Consider the following 26,345-nt stretch of genomic DNA (forward strand, 5'->3'; position numbering starts at 1 on the left):
CCATTCTTCCCTGATCATTCTCTGGAGAAAGGCAAGAGCAAAATGACTGGTACTTCTGAAGAAACGGGAATAGTGGACATGACCATCAGAAATGCTGAACTCGCTGATCAGAGTGAGTTGATCTCTCAGTTAATGCAACGAATTGCAGATATGCAGGAAGAGCTTCAACAGACCAAAGATCTGGCCAAACTGGCCATTGCATCGAATGAACCCCCTCTTGAAACTAGAAGACCTCCTCCTCCTTTTCCATCACTGAGTTCCCCATTACCCAACTATTTCCCTATCCATACCACAGGACCAATCGCTTCCACCCCTAATCCGCATACCATCGACTTAACTGTATCCAACGCTCCTTATGCCAGCACTTCCTACCAAACACCACCACCATTACCGAATCCGAACCAAGCACCTAAGACTAATCACTCCCAAAACTTCATGCCAACCTATCAAATCCCAGTCCCAGTCCCCAATAATCCAAATGTTTTGCCTAGCCTGCCTACACACCCTTTCGTAACATTCCAAACTCCACCAGTCTATACAATCTCTGAGCCATGTCCTAGCTTTCCAGTTCAACCGGAGCTTGATCACTATGAAGAAATGGAGAAGGAGTGGAGGCTGAGAGAAGAAAAGCGTGAACAAGAGATGAATGTTATGAAGGATGCCATCTCCGAAGCAGTAAAAAGTGTTCAATCTTCGAGGAAGATAACAGGACTTGAGTATGAGGACCTTTGCATGCACCCTGACTTGGAAATACCCGAAGGTTACAAAATTCCAAAATTTGAAACCTTCAATGGTATTGGCAATCCCATGGCTCACCTACGAGCTTATTGTGACAAACTCGTGGGTATCGGGAAAAATGATGCATTGATTATGAGATTGTTTAGTCGAAGCCTCAGCGGGGAGGCGTTAAAATGGTTCACATCTCAAAAACTCCGTCAGTGGTCTACATGGGGGGCTCTGGCCAAAGATTTCTTGGAGAGATTCCAGTTTAATGTCGAAGTTGTCCCTGACAGATATTATTTGGAAAAAATCAAGCAAAAGTCTACGGAGGACTATCGTGAATATGCGTGCCGCTAGAGGAAAGAAGCTGCAAAAGTACAACCTGTGATGACTGAAAATGAAATAACCTCTGCTTTTATTCGAGCTCAGGAGCCCGAGTATTATGAAAGGATGTTGCCTATGATGGGACAAAAGTTTTCGGAGTTGATCAGGATGGGAGAAGCAATAGAAGATGGCCTCAAGTCTGGAAAGGTTACAAGTCTCACTGCCTTGCAGGCCGCCAACAAATCCTCACCAGCCATGGCCACAGGATTCGCTAGGAAAAAGAAAGAGGACGTGTCTGCTGTATCTTTTAGCCCGAGGCCAAGGTCGCAAAGGTATTTTGGGTCTGGTTCTGCCATTGGAAACTCCAACCGATTCCCCACCCCAAATATTTACCCACTATCTCCACAAGCTTCAATCCCAATCTATTATGCACAACAGAACTACCAAGCACCACCGCCCATCTACCAAAATCAACCACTAACCTACCAAAATACACTACCAAATCACCAAGCCAATGCACCAGTCTACCAACATACCGGACAAAACAACCCAAATGCCAACAATCTACCCCGTCCTAACCTCGAAAGAAAGCCTCCCAGAGTTTTCACTCCTTTGGCAGAAACACGTACCCAACTCTTTGAGCGTCTAAGAGCGGCAGGATTGATCCAACCAGTAGACGCAAGGGCAATTAATCCCATAACAAAGTTCTTCCGAGCAGATCAACGTTGTGCGTACCATTCTGGAGGGGCAGGACATGATACAGAAGGATGTATCAATCTGAAACATAAGATTCAAGACTTGATCGATAACAGGGTCATCACTCTCCAAGCCCCTGCCCCCAATGTGAACCTTAACCCATTGCCGAATCATGGAGGAGCTACCATCAACATGATTGAAAGAGACGAAGATTGGCTTACTAATGGGACTATCGGTGAAGCAGTTGTCAACTCACTTATACCAACAGTGGCCTCATTGACCATAAAGGCCCGTCCAGAGTTTGTTGTAATAACTGCACCTCATCAGGCATTTGCTTTGGTGAAGGAAAGAAGCAATGAACAGTCCAAAGAAAAGTTTGTCGTGCAGGCGGCTACCGCACAAGGGATGACACGTTCTGGAAGATGCTACATTCTAGAAGAACTAACTCAGGAGACACGAAGAAAGGATAACCAAAAAAGACCGATCACAGAGGGTGAGGCTGAAGAGTTTTGGCGAAGAATGCAGCCTAAGGAGTATTCCGTTGTCAAGTATTTGGAGAAGACTCCCGCTCAAATTTCTGTTTGGGCTCTATTAATGAGTTCTGAGTACCATCGAAAAGCACTGTTGAAGGTACTTGATGAAGCATATGCGCCGACAGGAACAAGTGGTGAGAATTTGGCCACCATGGTAAGTCATGTCATTGGGAGTCATCAAATCTCTTTCCGAGAAGAAGAGTTGCCACTCGAAGGGGTTATGCACAACCGTGCCTTATATATCACCGTCAAATGCAGGGACAAGTTTGTAGCGCGAGTATTGATTGATAATGGCTCAGGACTTAATATCTGCCCATTATCAACCCTTACTCAGCTAAATTATGATGTCGGGAAAATCCGTCAAAGCCGCATGAATGTAAGGGCGTTTGATGGTTCGCAAAGAGAGACCATGGGAGAAGTAGACTTGTGTATCCAAATGGGGCCTGCAGAATTTGTCACTGAATTCCAGGTGATGGGTATATCTACAAGTTACAACTTATTGCTAGGAAGACCATGGATCCATGCTGTTGGAGCAGTTCCATCCACATTGCATCAACTTTTGAAGTTCATCTGGGAGGACCATGAAATTGTCATCCATGGTGAAGGGAGTAATCATAGTTACCCTGGTTTCTCCATTCCAGTTATTGAAAAGTCTTCTCAGGGTACTGATTTTCACATGGTGGAGATAATGAATGCTGCTTTTGAAGACACGACACTGCAAGTACCAATGCCGCCAGTGTATAAAATGTTAGCTGTAATTATGCTGAGAAGTGGTTTTGAACCTGGGCGTGGGTTAGGCAAGAATTTGGATGGCATATCCGAACCTCTTCCTATACCACTTCAAAATTTCCGATTCGGTATCGGTTATGCCCCAACAGAGGAGGAATTGTTTGAAGCAGAAACAAGGAAGAAACATGACTGTGATATACCAAAGCCTATTCCAGTATTGTGCCAGTCATTTGTTGCTAAAGCTTTAGAGCCTGAGATTGATGGTCTAGTGGAAGGGATAGGAAGATTGTTTGATGAAGAAGATTGTGTTGTGATCTCGGCAGAATGCACAACAACAACAACCACCATCCGCGATACCGAACCTGGAGAGATGCTGCAGAATTGGATGGCCACTCCACTCATGATCCATCGAATGGCTTGGTAGACAAAGACAAGATTTGAAGTTTTATTTTTAAAAATCGGTGTTGTTCGGACGAGGCCCGAAACCACCATTTATGTCACTTTATTTTTCATCGTAATGTTTAAAAAGGAAATGACTCATAAGTCATGACCAAAGTTTGTACACCTTTTTAAAAAAAAAATTCCAATGAAAGCCTCATTTATTTTAAATTGATTATCTTGTCATTGCAAATTATTCTGTAACAAATACATTTAAACTCTTTCTATCTAACATGGTTGATTTGTTGTTCTTTTCAGTAAAAATGAATCTAAACCTGCCAATGTCATGACATGTCACGAACACGGCGAACCAAGTAAGGTCGATGAAGATGAATGTGAAGAATATGATGAGGAAACTATGATGCCTGAACACCTTACCGAGGACTTGAGGCAACTTGAAGACGATAAAAAGCTCAACCTGGATGAAACAGTGACAGTAAACTTGGGAGATGATGAGTCGATCAGAGAAACCCGAGTCAGTGTTCATTTGGCAGCAGCAGAAAAAGAAGAATTGGTCAAGCTGCTCAGACAATACATCGATGTGTTTGCCTGGTCTTATGATGAAATGCCAGGGTTAAGCACTGATATTGTTTCCCATAAGCTGCCTATCAATTCAGAGTACTGTCCAGTAAAGCAGAAAACCAGAAAGTTCAAGCCCGATCTGAGTCTAAGGATAAAAGAGGAGGTCATGAAGCAGATCGAATCAAAAGTTGTTGAAGTGACCAAGTATCCCACTTGGCTGGCTAACATTGTTCCAGTAGCGAAGAAAGATGGAAAAATCAGGATATGTGTGGATTATCGAGATCTCAACAAAGCAAGTCTGAAAGATAATTTCCCCTTGCCAAATATCCACATACTCATCGATAATTGTGCTAAGCATGAGTTGCAATCTTTTGTGGATTGCTTTGCGGGGTACCACCAGATTCTAATGGATGAAGAAGATGCAGAAAAAACAGCATTCATCACACCTTGGGGAGTCTACCATTATCGAGTGATGCCGTTCGGCCTCAAGAATGCTGGAGCCACCTACATGAGAGCTATGACCACCATTTTCCATGATATGATCCACAAAGAAATTGAGGTGTATATGGACGATGTCATCATAAAATCCCGCGAGAGTTCGGATCACCTGACACACTTGGAAAAGTTCTTTAACAGGTTACGTAGGTATGATTTGAAGTTGAACCCAGCCAAATGTGCATTCGGAGTACCTGCAGGGAAGTTACTCGGATTCATAGTTAGCAGAAGAGGTATCGAGCTTGATCCTTCCAAGATCAAGGCAATTCAAGACTTACCTCCTCCAAAGACTAAGAAGGAAGTAATGAGTTTTCTGGGGAGACTAAATTACATTAGTCGATTCATAGCTCAATCAACGGTGATATGTGAGCCCATATTCAAGTTACTACGAAAAGATGCGCCAACCAAATGGACCGAAGAATGTCAGAAGGCTTTTGACACCATCAAAAGTTACCTTTCGAATCCACCAGTGTTGGTGCCACCACGTGCGGGCAGTCCTTTGCTATTGTATTTATCCGTCTCAGACAATGCATTCGGGTGTGTGTTGGGACAACATGATGAGACCGGAAGAAAGGAGAGAGCTATATACTATTTGAGCAAGAAGTTCACATCTTATGAGGCTCGTTACACCCTTTTAGAGAGAACTTGTTGTGCTTTGACTTGGGTTGCTCAGAAATTGAGACATTATCTGTCGGCTTATACAACACATCTCATTTCGAGGATGGACCCGCTTAAGTACATATTTCAGAAAGCAATGCCCACAGGAAAGCTAGCAAAGTGGCAAATGTTGTTGAGTGAGTTCGATATTGTGTACATGACTCAGAAAGCAATCAAGGGGCAAGCTTTGGCAGATCACCTTGCTGAAAACCCAGTAGATGGAGGATATGAACCACTTAGAACATATTTCCCTGATGAAGAAGTATTGTTTGTGGGAGAAGACATATCAGAATCATATCCTGGGTGGAGAATGTTCTTTGATGGAGCAGTAAACTCTATAGGATCAGGAATTGGAGCAGTGTTGATATCTGAATCGGGGCAACATTATCCAGCAACAGCAAAGCTTAGATTCCGATGCACTAATAACATGGCTGAGTATGAAGCGTGTATTCTTGGCATTAGAATGGCTCTTGACATGAATGTTCAAGAATTACTGATTCAGACTTGTTAATTCATCAAGTTCAAGGAGAATGGGCGGTGAAGAATCCTAAAATCTTACCATACGTACAATTGGTACGAAGATTATGCCAAAGATTTAGGATGTCCGAGTTCAGACACACGCCGAGAATACAGAACGAGCTTGCTGATGCCCTTGCAACCATATCGTCCATGATATAACACCCAGAAAAGAGTTATATCGATCCACTTGAGATAGTTTTAAAAGAACAACCAGCACATTGTTCACATGTGGAAGCAGAATGGGATGGGAATCCGTGGTATATCGATGTAAAAAAGTACTTAGAAGCTGGCGAATATCCGGAAAAAGCGACAGGTATTCAGAAGAAAACAATCCAAAGAATGGCAAACAACTTCTTCTTGAATGGGGAGGTTCTTTATAAGAGGACACCCGATTTGGGACTACTGAGATGTGTGGATGCTGCAGAAGCCACAAAATTGCTTGAAGAAGTGCACGCTGGAGTGTGTGGGACGCATATGAATGGGTTTACATTAGCAAAGAAAATCTTAAGGGCGGGATACTTCTGGATGACTATGGAAAATGATTGTGGCCGGTTTGTCCAAAAATGTCATAAATGCCAAGTACACGGAGATCTCATCAAGGTACCACCCCACGAGCTCAATGCGATGAATTCCCCTTGGCCATTTGCAGCCTGGGGCATGGATGTTATTGGACCGATTGAGCCTGCTGCTTCCAATGGTCATAGGTTCATTTTGGTCGCCATTGATTACTTCACAAAGTGGGTCGAAGCTGCTTCCTACAGAGCTGTGACAAAGAAAGTTGTGGCCGATTTTGTTCGCAACAATTTGATATGTCGTTTTGGAATTCCAGAGTCTATCATCACAGACAATGGAGCAAATCTGAATAGTCACTTGATGAAAGAGATATGTGAACAATTCAAAATTACTCACCGTAATTCAACTGCATATCGTCCCCAGATGAATGGAGCTGTGGAAGCTGCTAATAAGAATATCAAGAGGATACTGAGAAAAATGATTGACAACTACAAATGTTGGCATGAAAATTTGCCTTATGCTTTGCTAGGCTACCGCACCACAATCCGAACCTCAACTGGAGCAACTCCTTACCTATTGGTATACGGAACAGAAGCAGTGATACTAGCTGAAGTTGAGATACCATCTTTAAGGATTATTCAGGAAGCTGGATTGAGCGATGCCGAATGGATTCGTGACCGATATGAGCAATTGGCATTGATTGATGAGAAAAGAATGAGTGCCGTTTGTCATGGTCAGCTGTATCAACAGAGGATGACTCGTTCTTTCAATAAGAAAGTAAGAGTTCGAACATTTGAGGTAGGCCAATTGGTGTTGAAACGCATTTTCCCTCATCAAGACGAATACAAAGGGAAGTTTGCACCTAAGTGGCAAGGACCGTATGTTGTCCACAAAGTACTATCAAGAGGAGCTTTGGTTCTAGCAGAGATGGACGGTCAGGTGTGGCGAAAAGCTATTAATTCAGATGCCGTCAAGAGATATTACATTTGAAGGATGATACTTTTTTCCTTTATTTCCCTTGTAATTGCAGTTTGTTTGTAATCATTGTTGCATTTATATTTTGAAACATTCCCCTTGTACCTGAACTACGTTCGACCTGAATTCTCAAGAATGAGATACGTAGGCGGCCTATGTCGGCCTCGATCGTCTCCTTATGCATTTTCTATTTTGTTACTTCTCGAGATGGGAACTACGTTTGACCTGATTCCTGCCTCAACGGGATACGTAGGCGCCACAAGGGTTCGGTCATATTCCCAATAAGATTTCCATTTCCCCTCATAATGGAAACTGGGACAGAATTTTTGAGAGGACCTCAAAAATTCTACAAGAAGAGTCATTTTCTACAAATAAGAGTCAAGAATCATATCGAAATGTGCAACTGGAAATAATTTTGAGAAGGTCTCAAATTTAAGGCTCCCGTGATCATCATCAGATTTGTTTCGAAGCATCTAACTGGGACAGAATTTTTGAGAAGGACCTCAAAAATTCCATCAAGGATACTCGGACCTTAGAAGTCAACTTCAATTGCCTCAAATTGACGTGTTCTTAAAGGGTTTTAAGTTGCTAGCAAGCTACCTATCATATCAAAATCTGAGACAAAGGGTTTTGTTCGTGTCGTGCATGTCGTGACAGTTAATTGGGTATAATAAGATCATCAAAGAAGCTATATTTATCAACCAACTAGTTCAGGAGAACATATCCAGCAAATATCAATTAGTTGTGAGATACCGACGGAAATGATGTTATGATCAAAAAGTACCTATCATCATATCAAATATGGATGAAAGACGACGTTCATAGTCAAATTTATATTAAATTGCCAAGAAGGCCATTCATATTTAAATTGCCGAGAGGGCCATTCATATCTATATTGTCGAGAGGGCCATTCATATTCATATTGCCGAGAGGGCCATTCATATTCAAATTGCCAAGAAGGCCATTCATATTCAAATTGCCAAGAAGGCCATTCATATCTATATTCCCGAGAGGGCCATTCATATTCATATTACTGAGAGGGCCATTCATATTCAAATTGCCAAGAAGGCCATTCATATTCATATTGCCGAGAGGACCATTCATATTCAAATTGCCAAGAAGGCTATTCATATTCAAATTGCCAAGAAGGCCATTCATATCTATATTGCCGAGAGGGCCATTCATATTCATATTGCTGAGAGGGCTATTCATATTCAAATTGCCAAGAAAGCCATTCATATTCATATTGTCGAGAGGGCCATTCATATTCAAATTGCCAAGAAGGCCATTCATATTCATATTGCCGAGAGGGCCATTCATATTCAAATTGCCGAGAGGGCCATTTCATATTCAAATTGCCAAGAGGGCCATCATATTCAAAATGCCGAAAGGGCCATTCATATTCAAATTGCCAAGAGGGCCATTGCATATCAAAGTGCCGAGAAGGCCTTTACATATCAAACCGCCGAGAGGGCCATTGCATATTAAATTGCCAAGAGGGCCATTCATATTCAAATTGTCGAGAGGGTCATTTCATATTCAAATTGCCAAGAGGGCCATCATATTCAAAATGCCGAGAGGGTCATTGCATATTAAATTGCCAAGAGGGCCATTCATATTCAAATTGCCAAGAGGGCCATTGCATATTAAATTGCCAAGAAGGCCATTCATATTTAAATTGCCGAGAGGGCCATTCACATTCAAATTGTCAAGAAGGCTATTCATATTCAAACTGCCGGAAGGGCCGTCATATTCAAACCGCCAAGAGGGCCATTTCATATTCAAACCGCCGAGAAGGCCATTCATATTTAAATTGCCAAATGGTCATTGCATATTCAGACCATCAAGAGAACCACCAACATATTACATCAATCTATTACTGCTTCGATATCAAAAGAAAAGTATATTGAAGAATTATATTAAAAATATGAGATATGAGCTTTATTTGCTTTACGTCAAACTGAAAGAAGTTTATGTCAAATGCTCAAGGAAAGAAATTAAGGGTGAAAATGGTGCGGACGACATCAAAAAGGATGCAGCATAATGTGGAACTTTTTCTTAGCAGCGAACTGGGACATAGTCCAAAGAGGAGTACCAAACTCTTAGGACACGAACTGAGGAACGACTTCCACCACAATCAAACCACACGCCTATCAGAAGACATGTGGGTTTATCTTTGAGTTTGTCGGTTTCAGTTTCACATCCGAAAATTTTTTATTTCCTCCGGAAACAGCTTTCCAATCTAAGTGAAATACACCAAGAGATTCGGAAATTATGTCCATGTAAGTTCTTAATTATGGGTGTGAAGCGCGTCATATTCATGGCTAAGAGGTTGCAAAGCCTCCTTTTCATACTCGACTTACTTGTCACTCCTCCAGATCCAAAGGTTATCTTACATAATGGATTTCCTTTTCAACCGATTGAGTCGAACTACAAGCAACCTGATTCTCCGAGTTGAGGGATATGTAGTTGGAATCAATGTTGAAAACTCGGCTGTGTTCCAATATTCTCTCTTAAATCTTATTCTCGAGCATTCTAGTCCCTCCATAATACGGTATCAAGATAGTATTTGAATTCTTTCAAAATCGTGCGCCAAATCAAGCGTATCGAACTACAAGTGGCCTAAATTCTCATATAGCCTGAGATATGTAGAAAGCCTGATACCGAGGTTCGGCCATAATTCCTAAAGCTGGTACCAAAATACCTTTCCAAAAGGATGAAGATGTGTTCGATCAAAACTGGATTTGTCAATTTCATTTGCCTCGAATTTCTTTCATCAATCCAAGTCAAACGAGGGACAGCTGTTGACATCCAATTTTAGACCTCCACATTAGAGATTAATTATTGAGCTTCTTCAGTTTCGAACGAATAAAACAATTAGTTTTATAAAATCACAAAATAAAATAAAATATAGTTTGCAAGTTATTTTAAACAATTTTGTCACTTCTTTAATATATATATATATATAGGTTTTATATAGTTATGTATATAATTAATGCATTTTATGAGTATTCAAAAATCATCTCGAAAAGATTTTATATTTTAAAAATACTTTATTAGCAAGGGTCATAATTTTGAATTAATAAGTTTTATGAAATTCAAAATACTTTCAAGTTATTTTTTAGTAATTTTATCACATTTTAATAATAAGTATGTATATTTTTGCAATCACGCTATTTTATAAATATTTGAAAATTATCACAAAAGATTTTACATTTTGGTTAAATTTTTTATTAATTTACTTTAAGTTATAGTTATAATTTTGAGTTAATTAGTTTTGTAATTGAATTAATTAGTTTATAATTAAGTTAATTATTTTTTATTTCTTTAAGATTAAGAAGCTCATCAATTAATTCATATTAATTCATTTTGTTTAAGTCTTAACCAATTCATCGATTAAATTTGATTCGATTACAATCTAGATTTAGTTGAACTTTTATTCCTAAACAATTTTCAGGCCAAATTTTGGGCCTCTGTTTTTTTTTTCTTTTTCAATTCGCGGCCCAATACTCGAACTGGCCCAATTCCTTCAGCAAAAGAAACCCAGTTCATTATTTCCCTTTTCCAGCAACAATTCCCATCCCTCCCAAATCCTCATCAGCAACCCATTCCAATTTACATCAGCCCATTCCCTTACATTTTAGTACCAAAAAGATCCGATCCAACAATTCCATTCAACATACATCAACATATACATACACATACCAAACCGACCCAATTTCTTCTTCTCCCCTACGCAAGAACCAAAAGTCAAGAGCTGCAAATCCCAGCAAATCCGGAAAGCAGCAGGCGTCTGCCGCTCCCATACTCTTCGTCGTCCCCTTTCCTCCCTTTTCACGGAAATCAGCTTTTGCCCATCCCCTTTACTGTGGTTTCGAAAATAGCAGAGGGGATTGAAATTGTTGTTTGAATTCGAATGGATTTCCCCCTCCAAAACGTCTCTTTTCTTCTTCTATATATTCCCTCTTTCAATCAGTGTTTGGGGGGACTTTTTTTTTGGCAAGAACTCAAGAGAAATACATTTTAAATATATATACGCTCTTCCCTTGTTTGTGAACTGCTAGTATTCATAGGAGTTTTCGGAAGTTCGAAGTCGGTGGTCAAGTTGTTACTCCTTGTTCACCCTGTCCCTGTTCGTTGCCCACAACAAGGTAAACAACTCTTGACCTCTTCCCTTCTTCTTTTCGATTTCGATGAGTGTTAAATCAAGAAATATTTGTAGTTGGGTTATGAGCTGATCTTATATAGTTTGAGCCTAAGTTTTCTTTTCTTCGTAGTCTTTCCGAAACTATTCTGTGTATTTCGTATTCAAAATAACTTTATTGCCTGTTTGATCTGCTTTTCTTTGTTTATGGCTCATCTCTAGTTTTTCTTAGCTGAGTTGTGCTCATTACGATTTCTGTTTGTTTATTCGTTAATCATCTTAATACTACTCCGTCCATGCTTGTCGAAATAGAGTCCGTGTTTGCTTGTCATGTGTTTGGAGGATGCAAATAAACCAAGCGGTTATGTTTAGCTATTCTCGAAAATGAATTATCCGAGTTGCGAGTAGTAGTTTTGAATAGGATTGATTCATCATGCTTGGTCCATACTCGTTCTTAGTTTCTTTTGTAGCGTCAATATTTATGTGATACTTGTTGGAGTCGTTCGAATGCATCTGATAGCAATTGTTTAGGTCTCTGTTTACAACTTGCATTGTTCCAAGTTTTCTTGTGCTTAACATTACTTCAAAGGGTTGTTTAAATGTTGTGTTTAAATTTCAAATGTGTCCTTAGTCTCTAATTTTTCAAAATTACTACAAAAGGAATCCTAATGCTCCATGTTTATTAAAATTTGTTCAACTAATGTATTTTTCTTTCTGGGAACGGTGGAAGTATATGTTTTTTGATAAAAGTTTGTGTTGAATATTATAAGAATATTATACTTGTCCTTTTCAAGATCATTGTGGCCATGGCCTAAGCATTTATCTAAAGTGATTTTGTTTATTGATGAAGTGTCGGTTGTAGTTAGAATTTGCGTGATAAGTCGCTCTTTTTTTTTAGTTTTCTCTGTCAATCTCTTGTAGTCTTTTTTTTTTTCTTGAAGGCTATATTGGAACAAGTGTTAAAGTTCTTCATCCTTTTTTTTATTTTTATTTTTAAATTTGGATTGTTGGTCTAATATTCTATAAAGGACATAGTGCATGAACATATTTTCCTTTACTTCCCCACTTGTCTCAAGAATGAGCATTAGTAGTAACGTACGACTGCTTCTGCTATTTTTTTATCCTCTTTAATTTATTGTCGTTCATGAGCAATCACTTCCATATCATTCAAGACAAGAATAGCTTTTCATGTGTCCTTTAATTTAAGATATGGGTTACTGTAGTATATGTATTATTGCTATATCTTTTAATATGCATGATAATGAATAACTTTATCCTTTTTTTTGTGTCCTTTTCTCTCTGTCTTGCCATCTGTAGGCATGCATAGCAGACACATTAATTCCTTAGGCTTAAGTGACTATTGTGTTCTCCTATTATATTTATTTTATTTTTTTTTTATTTTTTTTTATTCTTCAAATTTGTTGGTGTCCAGTATGCCTCTATGTGATTCCCTTTGGTAGGATTGTTTGTTAGTATACATCTTTCTTGAGTCAAAATATGCATTTTGCATTAAATTAGTGTGTTCTTCTTGCATTTTTGTTAATTGGATTATATATTAACTCCTTTCTTTTACCTTATTGCATGTGAAATAATGTCCGAGTCCTCCTAGGCTTCAACCCTCCCGTTGCATTTCGATGATTGGGCCATAGGGGCCCGATTTTTCTTTTCTTTAAGTCAGTCGGGTCATCCGAATAGGGCAGTACAGGGGCTGGAAATTGAAAACAAGTCTCAGAAAGCTAAAAAAAGGCTGAGATACAGCCTATATACATTGATATATATCGGTATACACTCATATAACAGGTCAAAAAATGTGAAAATATACAGATGAGGCGAAATACAGGTGTTCGGAAGTAGGAGATACACGAAAAGAGCTGATATACATGCTCATATACACTGATATACATGAGCTATATACCAAAAACGGGTTTTGTTTAAACCCCAAAAAAGTAGCGAATTTGGCCCAAGAAAGGCCCAAATTCAATTTCTCCCTTACGCTTTAATTATTTAATTGCGATTACTTATTATTTGTTGTTTAACTCTAACTTTAGAATTTTTAATTAACTTAGTTGAATTCCCCAAACGATGAGTTACTTTCTTTGTGTTGGTTTAATCTTTAATACATTTCATGCTTTATGTTCATTTATTTTAGTAATTTAGTATATTGGTCAAAATTTTATATCTTCAATTAAGTTAAACTTTTTGAACTTGAAAAGAGATGTTCTTTAATGCTTTTTGCTTAATCATATTTTACTTATGTTAAAGTTGTTTTAAGTTAAAGTATTTTTCATCAAATAAATTTTAAAAAATGTTAGCCAAAACCTTTTCAATTAATTAAAATAGTAATACTTACTTAATCATTTTCTCAAAAGGTTTAGTCAATTAATTCAAAATGATATTCATGCTTTAATTTATTAAATTGGTTTAAATTATTATTTCAAAATGAATCAAATAAATTCTAGTTAATCTAATTCTATTAATATTCTAATCACTTGATTTTTCGAGTCAATTGTTCCATTTTGAATCCTTTTCTCTAAAAAATAAAAAATAAAAAAAAATGCGTCATTTATTTAATTATTTTCTCAAAGTTAATAAAAAATTGTAAGTTATTATTTTTTATGTTAAATCATTATTTTCCTAAAAATAGTCAAATATATTTTAGTCAAGTCGCAGGTCAACCGCATGTTAGCGGGCACTTCGAATGCTTAAACCCTTCTCGAAGTGTAAATTGAACCCCGTACCCTCTTTGGTATTTTCAAATGATTTTTTCTGTTTAAATCTTTGAAAATTATAAGTTTTCTTAATTTCTTTAAATAAATTAAGTAGCGACTCTTTTCTAAGTATTTTCTTTAAATGTTTTATACTTAGAATATTTCAAAAAGTGATTTTTCTAAAGGTTAGGAAAATTACGGCATAACATCCCTAAAATTAAAGGTATATATAAAGATTGAAGTTTAGGTTTATAACATTAAAAAAAAATCTTTTAAAGATGTGTTAGACTTACAATAATGAATGCTTTGATGTTCTGATTTGTGATAGGATATCCAAATTCTCCACTCCCCATCACTTTAAGTAAATCATCAACCAAATTTTCATTTCCAAACTTACCATTACATTTCTTACCTTTTGCTCGATTATCTGGATGATCATTAATGATTTTTCTCCAAGATTTCATCAACATTTAAGTGCGCCTTTGACAATTTGGACTTCATTCCACTAATGTTATGAAGCCATTTTTGGGAAGGGAACAAATCGGTTAAGTCAAATCCTCCCTTTATCAACTTATTTCGATCATGTATGATTTTTCACCTACATGTTGTAGTATTCGCAAACCAAACAAAATTGTTTGATAAGTTGATCAATGAGTCAGGTGTGCTTGAAATGAGATTTGATATTGTTAAAAAATGACAAAAGTCTCATATCGGAGGTTAATGAGATGTGTGGACTTCTTATAATGCCTGGACAATCTTCCTCTCTTTGAGCTAACTTTTGGGGTGCGAGTTAAGCCCAACACCTAATTTAACATGGTATCAAAGCAGGGCTTATCTCACCAAATGTTGGGCCCCCAAAATCAAAATTATTCGTACACCAAATGCTAAGCACCGGGTGAAGTGGGGTGTTAAAGATTTGACCATTTTGAGCTAAGAAGTTCGAGGACACAAACTTTCCTCATATTTCTCCAAAAATCTCAATATGAACTATCCTATGTTGGTGCAATCATAAAAATATGATACTTGCCGACATAATTTTTGGCCTATTTGCCAAAAAAAGATCTTGAGTTTTCATTAATTGCTCCAAATTTCCTATAAAAGGTAAGCTCCATGGTCCAGGAGGTAAGATTTTGTTTGGAGATTTCAATTTCTTTCATTTCAAGATTTCGTTGAAGAAGGTTCGGATGAATCCCTTATTCCTTGCTAGCTCCACCCCTCCTAGCCCTTATTGACACCCACAACCACCACCGGTATAGAATCTACTTACACTAATAAGGTAATACATTTTTTAATTCGTTTAGTATTTAATAGATGATATGCTAAAAGAAAAATCACCTTATTAAAATATTAGCCATAAATCAATTATTCAGAGAAAATTTCCCATTCTCACAATTTTTGTTACTGGAGTTCTTCTCATACAATTTACCAGAGGCATATCCAATATTTTGGAATGATGGGTGCATTATTATGAAAATGTGAATCAAATCGGTTTGACATTTAGGTTCGTATCATTGAAAATAATTAAAAATTTAAATCTATAGGTCTAAAATTGAATTGATTAATTAATTAAAACGCCAAAAGTGCTACCAATAACCACTTAGAGAGGTGTTACCTAATTTTAGAAAGAAAAATAATACAAGATATATATAAAATTCAAAATTTCTAATCTCAATCATCATTGCATTAGATGATACTTCAATTGTGGGTTCACACATTTATATTTAATAAAAATTTAAAAATATAACAATAATATATATGATTTCAGGAGGAGAACATGGGTTCACATAAACCCGGTGACCTCCTTCTGCAGACGCCTCTACAGTTTACTAACTAAAACTTGAATGTATCGTAATATTATTAGCTTTTCTATTGATAAAAGTTTGGTCAAATACAATCTATGACAATGTCTCAATTAAATATTTGAACACATGATAGATGTTTCTACTAGATATTTTCTACTAAAAAATTTAAATAAAATTTTGTGCATGTTCTCAAGCGATCACAAGTAGCAGGACATGTTAGCCATTTAAATTACGGAAAAGGGCCTAAAATACCCTTGAACTATGAAATTTGGTACAAAAATACCCTTCGTCGACCTTTCGGTCCTAAAATACCCTTGCCGTCAATGTATTGGCCCTAAAATGCCCTTACTTTTGACGGCCACATTTTAAAATATTATTAAATGTACCATTTATTACGTGGCACGATTTTATTGGTGTGTTTACAATTCACCTAAACTAATGAAATTCCGACCCAAATTTGGATCCACCAAATAAACCCATACCCGCCCCACCTAAAAAGAACCCCATTGAACTAAGAAAAAAAAACTTATTTCTCACTGAGGGTGTTCTTCAAGCTTTTTAGAGTAAAATCCTCCCATAGTGAATTTACTTTTCCTTAATACATACCCAAATTAGTAAGTGAACCTAAATTTAAGTACAATAAATGATTCTTCAAACGATTTTGACAATGGTAACCTACAAACTTAAGTTCTCAAATTTTGAAATTGAGATGTGAAAGATGTGAAATTCTTCGACTTCAAAAATGGAGTTCCGTTGATTTCGTTCGACATTTTCCTCCATCTTATTCACCAAATCAACAGCCAAATCATAAACCAGATTACTTCACAATTAATTATATTTAAGGATTCAAGAACCTTCAACTTTAAATAAATTTCCAACCTGATTCGGAATCCTTCGAACTCCAAAAAAATATCAGTAGATAAATTTGATTTTGGTAAGTATACTATTTTAAGCTTGAATCTAATTGGTATTTTATTTGAAACTTAAACTCGTCGTAAGTCAGTTGAATATTGGGAAGAAAAAAATCTGGTTTAAATATATTGAACACTATTGAAGCTCAGATAGAGCTCTAATGGCGATTACAAATTTTTGATGTATAATTTGTTACTTATTTTGAAGTCGGTGATTCAAATTATTGTCTTGCCATCATTGTGAAGTTGTATTTTGATTTTGAAGGGCTTTGAAGATGAATTAGAATAGCTTGGAACGAATTTGTAATTGGATTCATGAAGAAGATGATAATAATTTGAAGACCAAATCAAATTTAGCATAATGAACAAGATGAAATCAAGGTTTTTTGCACTTAATTTAATGGGTATTTAGGGCGGGTGGGTATGGGTTCTTTAGGTGGATCTTGGATTGAGATTTAATTAGTTAGGTTAATTTTAAAACACACTACTAAAATCGTGCCACGTAATATATGATACATTTATTAATATTTTAAAATGTGACCGTAAAAAATAAGGGCATTTCAAGGCCAATACGTTGACGTCAAGGGTATTTTAGAGCCGAAAGGTCAACGAAGGATATTTTTGTACCAAATCTGATAGTTCAAGGGTATTTTAGGCTCTTTTCCGTTTAAATTATATCACCTCCTTTTAGCATCAGTAACCAATAAAACCTCATGCATATGTCAATCGATGATGACGTCATGATGTGTATATATAAAGAAGGAGACTTACTTTATATGATTAACTTATCTATGTAATGAACACTTTGAGAATATGTACAAAAACTTTTCCATAATAGAAGTTGAAAGTGTCTAAAACAAATACTTTATCATATGTTTGGTGCTCAATTATTATATACTATAGTTTAAGTATATAAATAAAATTTACTATCATGTTCAAGTGGTTCAGCCTAAAAGTTTATTATAAGAATCATCCACATTTGCATAGCTTTGATAAATCGAATACACAGACCCTTAAATTTTCCAAACTGTGTCAAATTGCTACACTTATAAAGGAGTTTAAGTGTCCAATAGATACTAATAATAATTTAAACGGAAAAAGGCCAAAAATATTCTTGAAGTACAGGAAAAGGTCTAAAAATATCCTCCATCCATCTTTTGGTCTAAAAATACCCTTCTACTCATCTTTTTGGTCTAAAATTACCCTTCCATCCACCTTTTTGCTCACTTATACCCTTACAACTAACAACCATTTTTTAAAAATACTTATTATGTGTCATTTTCTAATTGAATGAAATAAAAATCCAACTCTATTAATTTTTCCCATAATTTATCCAAATCAAAACAATATATCTTTTCAAGATCCAAAAAATATATTTTTTTAAAAGATCATTTAATTTTTTTGACTAATAATCTTGTCGTCCGCGTCATTAGTGATCAAATCTTGGACTGGTGCACCAACTGGAATAACTTTTTTTAGGATTTATATTAATATATTATAATTGTGGCATGACTAATATTTTTAAAAATATTTTAATTATCTAAAACAATTTTTTTTTGGAAAAAAGCTATAGAAAATAGAAATTACTAGATTTAAAAAAATATATTTTTTGGATCTTGAAAAGATATATTGTTTTGATTTGGATAAATTATGGGAAAAAATAATAAAGGTGGATTTTTATTTCATTCAATAAGAAAATGACACATAATAAGTATTTAAAAAGATAGAGAGAGGGTTGTTAGTTGCAAGGGTATAAGTGAGCAAAAAGATAGATGAAAGGGTAATTTTAGATCAAAAAGATGAATAGAAAGGTGTTTTTAGACTAAAAAATAGATGAAGGGTATTTTTAGACCTTTTTCTATACTTCAGGAATATGTAGTAGCTAGGCCCTTTCCCGTAATTTAAATATTTAAATAAAATTATCTGATAAATTTAAGGAACTACACATATATTTAGCTATAGTCCGTACATGAAAAAGGATTATAGGAGATTTGAAAAAGATTCATAAAGATATGTAGTAGCTAGTTGACAAATATGGTAGGGAGATACCATTAATTACCTAGATAGTGATATTCCTAAAAAACAAATATATACGTGTGCAGGGCGGCTGGTAAGGGTTAAAAAAAGGGGAACTTACATAAATATACTATAATAAAAAAATATTTACCATTTATAGCAATAACATTTTTTTTTTCACTTGATCACTTTTAATACATTTATAATACAGTTTTAATACATATTACAAAGAACAAATTATTATTCACATATAATACAAGTTTTATTGATGGATAATACATTTATCACACATTTTAATACACTTTTAATACAATGTGTCAACTTCTTACCAAACAAGCATAATATATTTTTTAAAAACAGTTATAATACATATATATTGCATACTTAATTCACTTTTAATACATATTGCAGATTTAACATATTATTGTTATATATTGCTATAAATGGTAATAAATGAAAAGTATCGCTAAAATCAGTAATTATTTATTAAAAGGCGTCCATCCAAGTAATTTTTTCTTAAAAAAAAGTCATTGGCATTAGGCCCCTAATTTTAGGGGGCCCTATTTTTTAGTTAATTAGATAGGATTAAATCAAAAAAAAAAAAATTAGAACTAAGACAACAAATGCAAATGGCATTAATGAAGTGATAGATATGACAATTACTTTTTACCTTTTCAATAAAAAGTTGTGTACTTTTTTTTTTAATGTTCAAGTTATCTCTTTTTTTTTATCTTATTCTTTTTTTAATTTTATTTTTATATATTCTATCCTCCTCTCTTCCTATCTTCTATTTTTTCTATCTCTCTTATTCAAAGTTTAAGAATTTACTTGTTCTATTGATAATTTATATTTTAAATTTATAATTTTTTAATTTTTTTTAAGGCCTCTAATTTAATTTTGGCATTAGGCCACCAACGGATTTGAGCCGCCTTGTAAGTATGGTATATATATATGTACCACTAAACAATAAAAATATATCATTAATTAGAAGGATATGATATCCTACTTGTTGATCCCTCCGCAACTGAGCAGGCAATTAATCGCAAGTACCAATGACAGATTCTAGGCATTAGGTCGAGTTCTTGACTTAAGCTTGTCTTAATATCACCAATACCAATGCCGTTTGTTCTTAATGCAATTACTCCTTCTTGCCATAGTAATGGTTTCTTTTAGAGATGTCAAATGAGTGAATTGAGTTGAAACTAAAGATATTTAAATGGGCTGAAATTAAAATTGGATTGGATTCTGACCCGTTCAAGTTTACTTTGGGCTCAAATAGGCTTAAAAGCGGGTTGGGTCTTGACCAGCCCAATTGACCCGCTTAATTTCAATAATTTTAATATATTGTTATTTAAGTTTTATAACCACCATTTGAGTTTCAACTCACGAAAATTTAAAAAAAAAGTTACAAATAGATAGATAAATCCTAAAAGATATAAAATAGATAGTAGTTCATACCTTTTAATAGTAACATACATTACATCAATGAAAATAAAGAGTCTTAAAACGGATTGAAATTGGAGATTAAATTGGGCTCAATTGATTCTCTTAAAATGGGTTAAGACTTGATGGATTGAGATTGAACCCAATTCAAATTATCTTAAACCCAACCCTTAAAATTATGAGCAGTTTATTTACTTATAGTTGGACTCATTTTTTACGCCTCTAGTTTCTTTCTTATATATTATGAGTTTGTCCTCTTTTATTCAGTTTTGTTTAATTATTGACTGAATTAATTCATGAACTCCAAGTTAGAATAAATACTTGCCAATCAAGGTTCGGTTCAGACAAGTTATATATTAATATGTTACCTGATTCATATTATCCTCTGCATCGAACCTAGATTGGTTCAAAGTTTTTATGATGAAAAAAATATATCGAATAATGTTAGTCAAAGTTTTTATCGTTTAATTCTAATAAAGAAAATCATGACAACTAAAAATAAATTGATCGAGGGAGTACAAAATTACTTTAAAATACCTTAAATAAATCAATTCATAAGCTGAAAAGATATTTTGGGTAAGCTAATTATAATGGTCCCTTGCTCATTTATTAGTACCTTCACAAGGTACGGGGTTAAGCTGCAACTACATTTTTTTTTTCCATTCAGTGTTTGGTAGCTACATTAGAACTGGATTAAATTTGGATTTGCACCGAAAAGTTTCACATTGAAAGGTAAAGCGCTCCCAACAAAGGTGACTCCGTACCCAAGGAGGCTCGAACCCGAGATCTCTTGGTTAACGATGAAGGAGTACTTACCACTTCACCACAACCCTTGTTGGTGCAGCCACATATTGTTACAACAAATTAAAAATAACTTTTAATGATAATAAATATACTCATTAACAAAGAGTAATACATTTTTTATTGACATTAGTTAATTGTTACTAAATCCACGGTTAATATATATTTTAAAGTCATTTGCAAAAAATGTTAATACCGCTAAAAATATATTTTTAGCACCAATTACACAAGACTTGAAAAGGATAGTTTTATAATTTATATTTATGCAAAGAATTTACTATTAAATGAACATATTTATCTAATATTTGACGGAAGAACTTATCTAATGTTGCAGTAGCTGAATTTTTTTATTATGGACGAGGCACAACTTACTAGTTGTATGAGAGATTACTTTATTATTATTATATTTAAACTCGTGGGACCTACATTTTGTTTTTCTTCTTTGCCTCCTATTTCTCTTTCTTGTTTTTCTTCTTTCCCTTTTTTCTCATTTTCTGGTTTTCTTTTCTTAAATTTATTTTGAAAACCGATTTAATTACTCTCTCATTTTGTGCATATGAAAATATTTTTTTTACCTAATTGTTTTAACTGATTTTTTTTTAAAAAAAACATTATTTTATCGTTAAAAATAAAAAAGGCATGAGCATACAAAAGTTCAAGTTAATTCATTAAATGATCACTTATGTCATAAAAATTGATCACTAAAATTATTTCTATGTTATAAAATATTATAGTGTTGATGTCCACTACACCAAGAAGTTACTCTCACCCATTATCTCCATTACTTTCCTCCATTATGAAGATAACCATAACCTCCATAACCTCCAACTTTATAACACCATTATTCTTGTAACCTTTCACTTTCATAACCTCCTCCATTATATTCATGTTAATGTCATGTTTATGACTAACCTTTTGTATGCCTCTATGTTACACTATAAATAGAGGCAAGGGTTCATATTGTATACACTTGAAGACTTGGAATAATAAGAAAAGCTCTCATCTCTTGTTTTACTATTTCTATTGCTATCATCTTTTATATTTCTTGTCTTGTTTTACTTTAGTTTTACAACACGTTATCAGCACGAATGTTCTACCATTGCAGGATTGAAGCAAAGTAAATAAAAGAAGGTAAATTAATTGTGTTTATTTTTCTCTCGGAAACAAGGTAAATTATTGTGGAATCTATTTTATATTTTACTTGTGAACAAGGTGAATGATTAATATAATTGTTAATGTGCATTTCTTTTTCCACCTATATACTTTCTTTTGCATGTGAAACTTATTTTATATTTTACTTTTGATTATGCATCATTAGTTTTCTTACCATCTCAAAATCATATGAGTCCAGCAGGTTGCTTTTACTTTGAGCAAACTTTTAATTTGATCACTTATATATTTAAATAGTAAAATTAGTTTTGTAAGTTAAAAATTTGTAAAGAAATTGTTCTTTATGATCTTGTTTTATTAAAAGATAAGTTATTGAGTTATGTGGCATATACATATTGATTGGATTATCATTATTGGTTACTTTTGTACTTCTTTATTTTTTTTTATCTAAACATTTACTTGTTGAGTTATTAATATTATTTGTACTAACAAAGTTTGTTTTGTGGTTATTTTAAAATGGTTAGTAAATTATGTTAAATCTTCGTAACAATATTGAGAAGGAATGTTAAAAGGTTTTAATTCATTTTAACTTGGGACTTTTACATGATTCCAACATGTTGTTCTAATTAATTAGTTTTGTTCATTATAACTCAATTTTAAGTCAAATTCAAATTATATTTATGGTATTCAATATTTATTTTATTGGTAATGCATTTGGTTTATTAAGACATTGATTGAGGGTAAGACGGTGAATTCAAGTTTCACCGCACCGAGTGGGTAAGACATCGAGTAAAGTCTTGGTGCTCCATGATAATAAGAAGTTGGGTTCAAGTCCCATTGATTTATGACCAAAGGCGTCTTTATATGGGTAAGACATTGGGTTTAAGTCCTAATACACTATAATGATGATATGATGATGACTAACCTAAAGTTGTATACTTTTGACTGAAAGTCATGAAATTTGCCCAATTATTTTGTTCCATTCTCTAATGTGAATGTGGTAGCAGTGCGTATTATGTCTGAAAAATGACAAGTGGTTGAATGTATGAATATGGGTGTGGTAAAATGTTAATGGTCATCATTGTGGTATGAAAGGTTATTGGGCACATTGTTTATTAAGATGGTCATTCAAATGTGAATGTAATTTTTATCCATCAAAGTGGTATGAAAAGATATTGGGCACATTGTTGTTGATGCAAGCCAATTTGAAAAGTTTTGTAAATCCTCCATCAAAATAAATGAATACAAAGTGGTAGTACATTTGGTACATTTGACCCCTTAAAGTGATGTTGAGGTGAGTCTCATAAATTTGATAATGCCAAAGCATGACAATGAGTTTCTAATAAAAACTTATGGAACATGTACAAAATGGTTATGCTCATTTCTTGAAGAGAATGTGACTTGTGTTCATATGGATAAGGACATGTTCATGTATGGTTGGATAATTGCCACATCTCACCTCTACGGGAGGTTTGAGATATTGAAAGAAAATATATATTTTGACATAAATGGTCATTTTGGTCATATACTTTGAGTACTACACAAATATTGTGGAATGTTTTATTATGAACTATTGGAGGACAAAAAGAAAGAAATAATTCTTTTCTATAAAGGTTATGGTGATGACCAAAATAAATGTTATTGTGTGGCAACACAAATTTGTCATTGGTTATCAAGAAATAAGTCTTGCAGTAATAATTTTAACCATGACAATAATAATAATTTTCTCTTTGAAGGAGATGGTCACCATAAGAATGGTGTTGTGAAATTTTTGGCATTACACAAAATTAATTGAAAGTTTCGGAAGGACTAATTTGTTACTATCCAGAAAATGAAATAGTTCATAATATTGAGGTTGTAGTAAGTCTCAAACGAAACTTTTTAAGTTTCAGAGGAATTGAAAAGAAAAATTGTTATATTGAGACTGTAAATTATTGAAAGATTAAATATCTTCAAATTACTACAATCAAAGCGGGTTATGAATATTTACATAAAAGGTTGCCCACTTTTCTCTTGTTTGTTGAATAAAAATATGGGCATGATGAAGGAATCACATGCAAAAGTAAACTAGAAGTTTACTAGAATAAATATCAGTTGGCATAATCGGTTGGCCATTCCGATTCAAATGTGATGCAAAAGAAATTGAGAATTCATGTGACTATATGTTTGAAGAAATAAAAGATTCTTCAAGAATTCTATTGTGTTGCTTGTTCTCATGATAAAATGATCATTGTATCAACTATGGTTGGGATTGTATCCCCTGAAATTATTTGGAACATATAGAAAGGTGAATATGGGCCCGTTCACTTGCCATGTGGACCGTTCACTATTACGATTTAATAGATGCATCTATGGTATGGTCACATGTGCATTTATGTCAACTTACAAATTGGTTTCTGTAAGGTTGTTTGCTCGAATTGTTAAATTAAGAGCACAGTTCCAAACTATAAAATTATGTTGATAATGTTGGTTGGTTTAGCAGAAATTGTATGCCTCCAATTATAGCTAGACCAATGATTATGAGAACAAATCTCTCAAATATAATTTGGTATGAGATGAGTTTATTTAACGTGTATGCATCAAACCAACAAGGTTCTCCCATCACAATTGGTTCAGAGTCAGGAACCAAATAATTTCCATCTAAAAAAATTTGATGTGTGCACATATGATTTTATTGCTCCACCACGCACAAAGATGGATCCCCAAATGAGATTGGGGGTGAATGTTAGATTTCCTAACATTAGGGGGAGATATGTTTAGCAGCTGAAATTATGTGTGGGGTGAATTATCTAGATCCTCGTTAAAAAAAAATGTGAACTTGAAGTTCAAGAGATAATTCATTTGCATAATGTTGCAAATAATTTGCCAGATGTATTTGCCGACCTAATATTTTAATTAAGCTGCAAATGCTCCAATAAATAGTCCTTGAAGGACAGAGTCTATGGTACGCCAGAAGTGTGATAGACCAATTGATTCCAAATGTAAAACTCATTGAGAAAGGAGAGGAGCAAATTATCAAAATGGTCATGATAATGAGGTAAGTGCTTTGAAAGAGCACTATGACATAACACTTCATAAAACCTTGGCAAAGGTTCAGATACCTGAAAATGATGAAAAATGAAGAGATCTCGATAAGTTATGTCATATTGGAATCAAGTCAAATGACCATCGACGGTATCTTTGATATGAAGTAACACTCAATTCTATAAGTGGTTATGAGGATCTTAAATTCGAATCTGTCATATAATGTGGACAGATAAATGATTGGCCAAATAAAATGTACTATTCAAGTATATTTTGTTTCACTTAGAAAAGTGATATTTTTGAACTTATAGTTCATAGATCAAAATATATGTTAGTGGGGTACAAATGAATCATTGTGCGAAAGTATAACCGTAAGATATAAAGTATTGTTTGTGCCTCGAGGCATAAAGGGTTTTCGCAGAAGTCCTGACATTATTAAATGGAGATATGTTCTCCAGTGGTGGATGTAATGAGACTTATTTCAGTCTGGCAATAGATAAAATACTTGAATATGTATAATAACTGATTATCATGTCTAACTAGACGATGAAGGTTATATGAAAATTCTTGAAGGATTTAAAAGGTCTTAAAACAATTCCATTGAGTATCCAATGGTTCTGAGATTGCTTAACACAGAGAAAGAATCTTTTCAACCTCATGAAAATGATTTAAAATGACATGTATTAGTGCAATTGGTGTACTTACAGATTGCTGGTTATGCAAATGCTAGAAGATTATTTGATATACATAACGAAAGTTATGTGAAAAGATTGTCATATTATCATTCAAGTTATGACAAGAAACTAACAAATCAAGTGACTCAATGCATAGAAGATGTGTGACTTTCTTTCAGAAGAGAAGACGAGCTTCAATAAAATTGAAATGATCAATCCTCGAGTCAGAAATGAATTGATTATGTAGATAAAGGATATTTATTTGATCTGCATAAAGCTCGATAGCAAATTGACTGTTTATTTACATAAGGAGACACAACAATATCTTGGCATTCAAAGAATCAAACATTGGTAACCACTCCTTCAAAGCATGCAGAAATATTATTGATCTATGAAGTAAGTCGGGAGTGTGTTTGGTTGGAATCATAATCTATCATATTCAGAAAATATGTGATTTTCCTTTGGCAAATGATATTCCAGCCACCATATAAGAAAATAATATATAGCTCAATTGAAGGGAAGATACAATCAAAGGAGATCGGACAAAGCATATTTCATCAAAAGTCTTTTTCACACATGATCTTCAACAAA

The 26,345-nt window shown here is 34.4% G+C and overlaps 1 protein-coding gene across 1 annotated transcript; it reads left to right on the forward strand.

The window, feature by feature from the left end:
- The first annotated feature begins 1,107 nt into the window (after positions 1-1,107).
- On the forward strand, positions 1,108-7,136 carry LOC125864156 (uncharacterized). The gene is given in 3 exon segments (XM_049544077.1): positions 1,108-3,422; positions 3,699-5,605; positions 5,608-7,136. Coding segments are annotated over 3 exon segments (5,751 nt in total).
- Positions 7,137-26,345: the final 19,209 nt, after the last annotated feature.

This window comes from Solanum stenotomum, chromosome 5 (assembly GCF_019186545.1).
Source record: "Solanum stenotomum isolate F172 chromosome 5, ASM1918654v1, whole genome shotgun sequence".
NCBI classification, from domain to species: domain Eukaryota; kingdom Viridiplantae; phylum Streptophyta; class Magnoliopsida; order Solanales; family Solanaceae; genus Solanum; species Solanum stenotomum.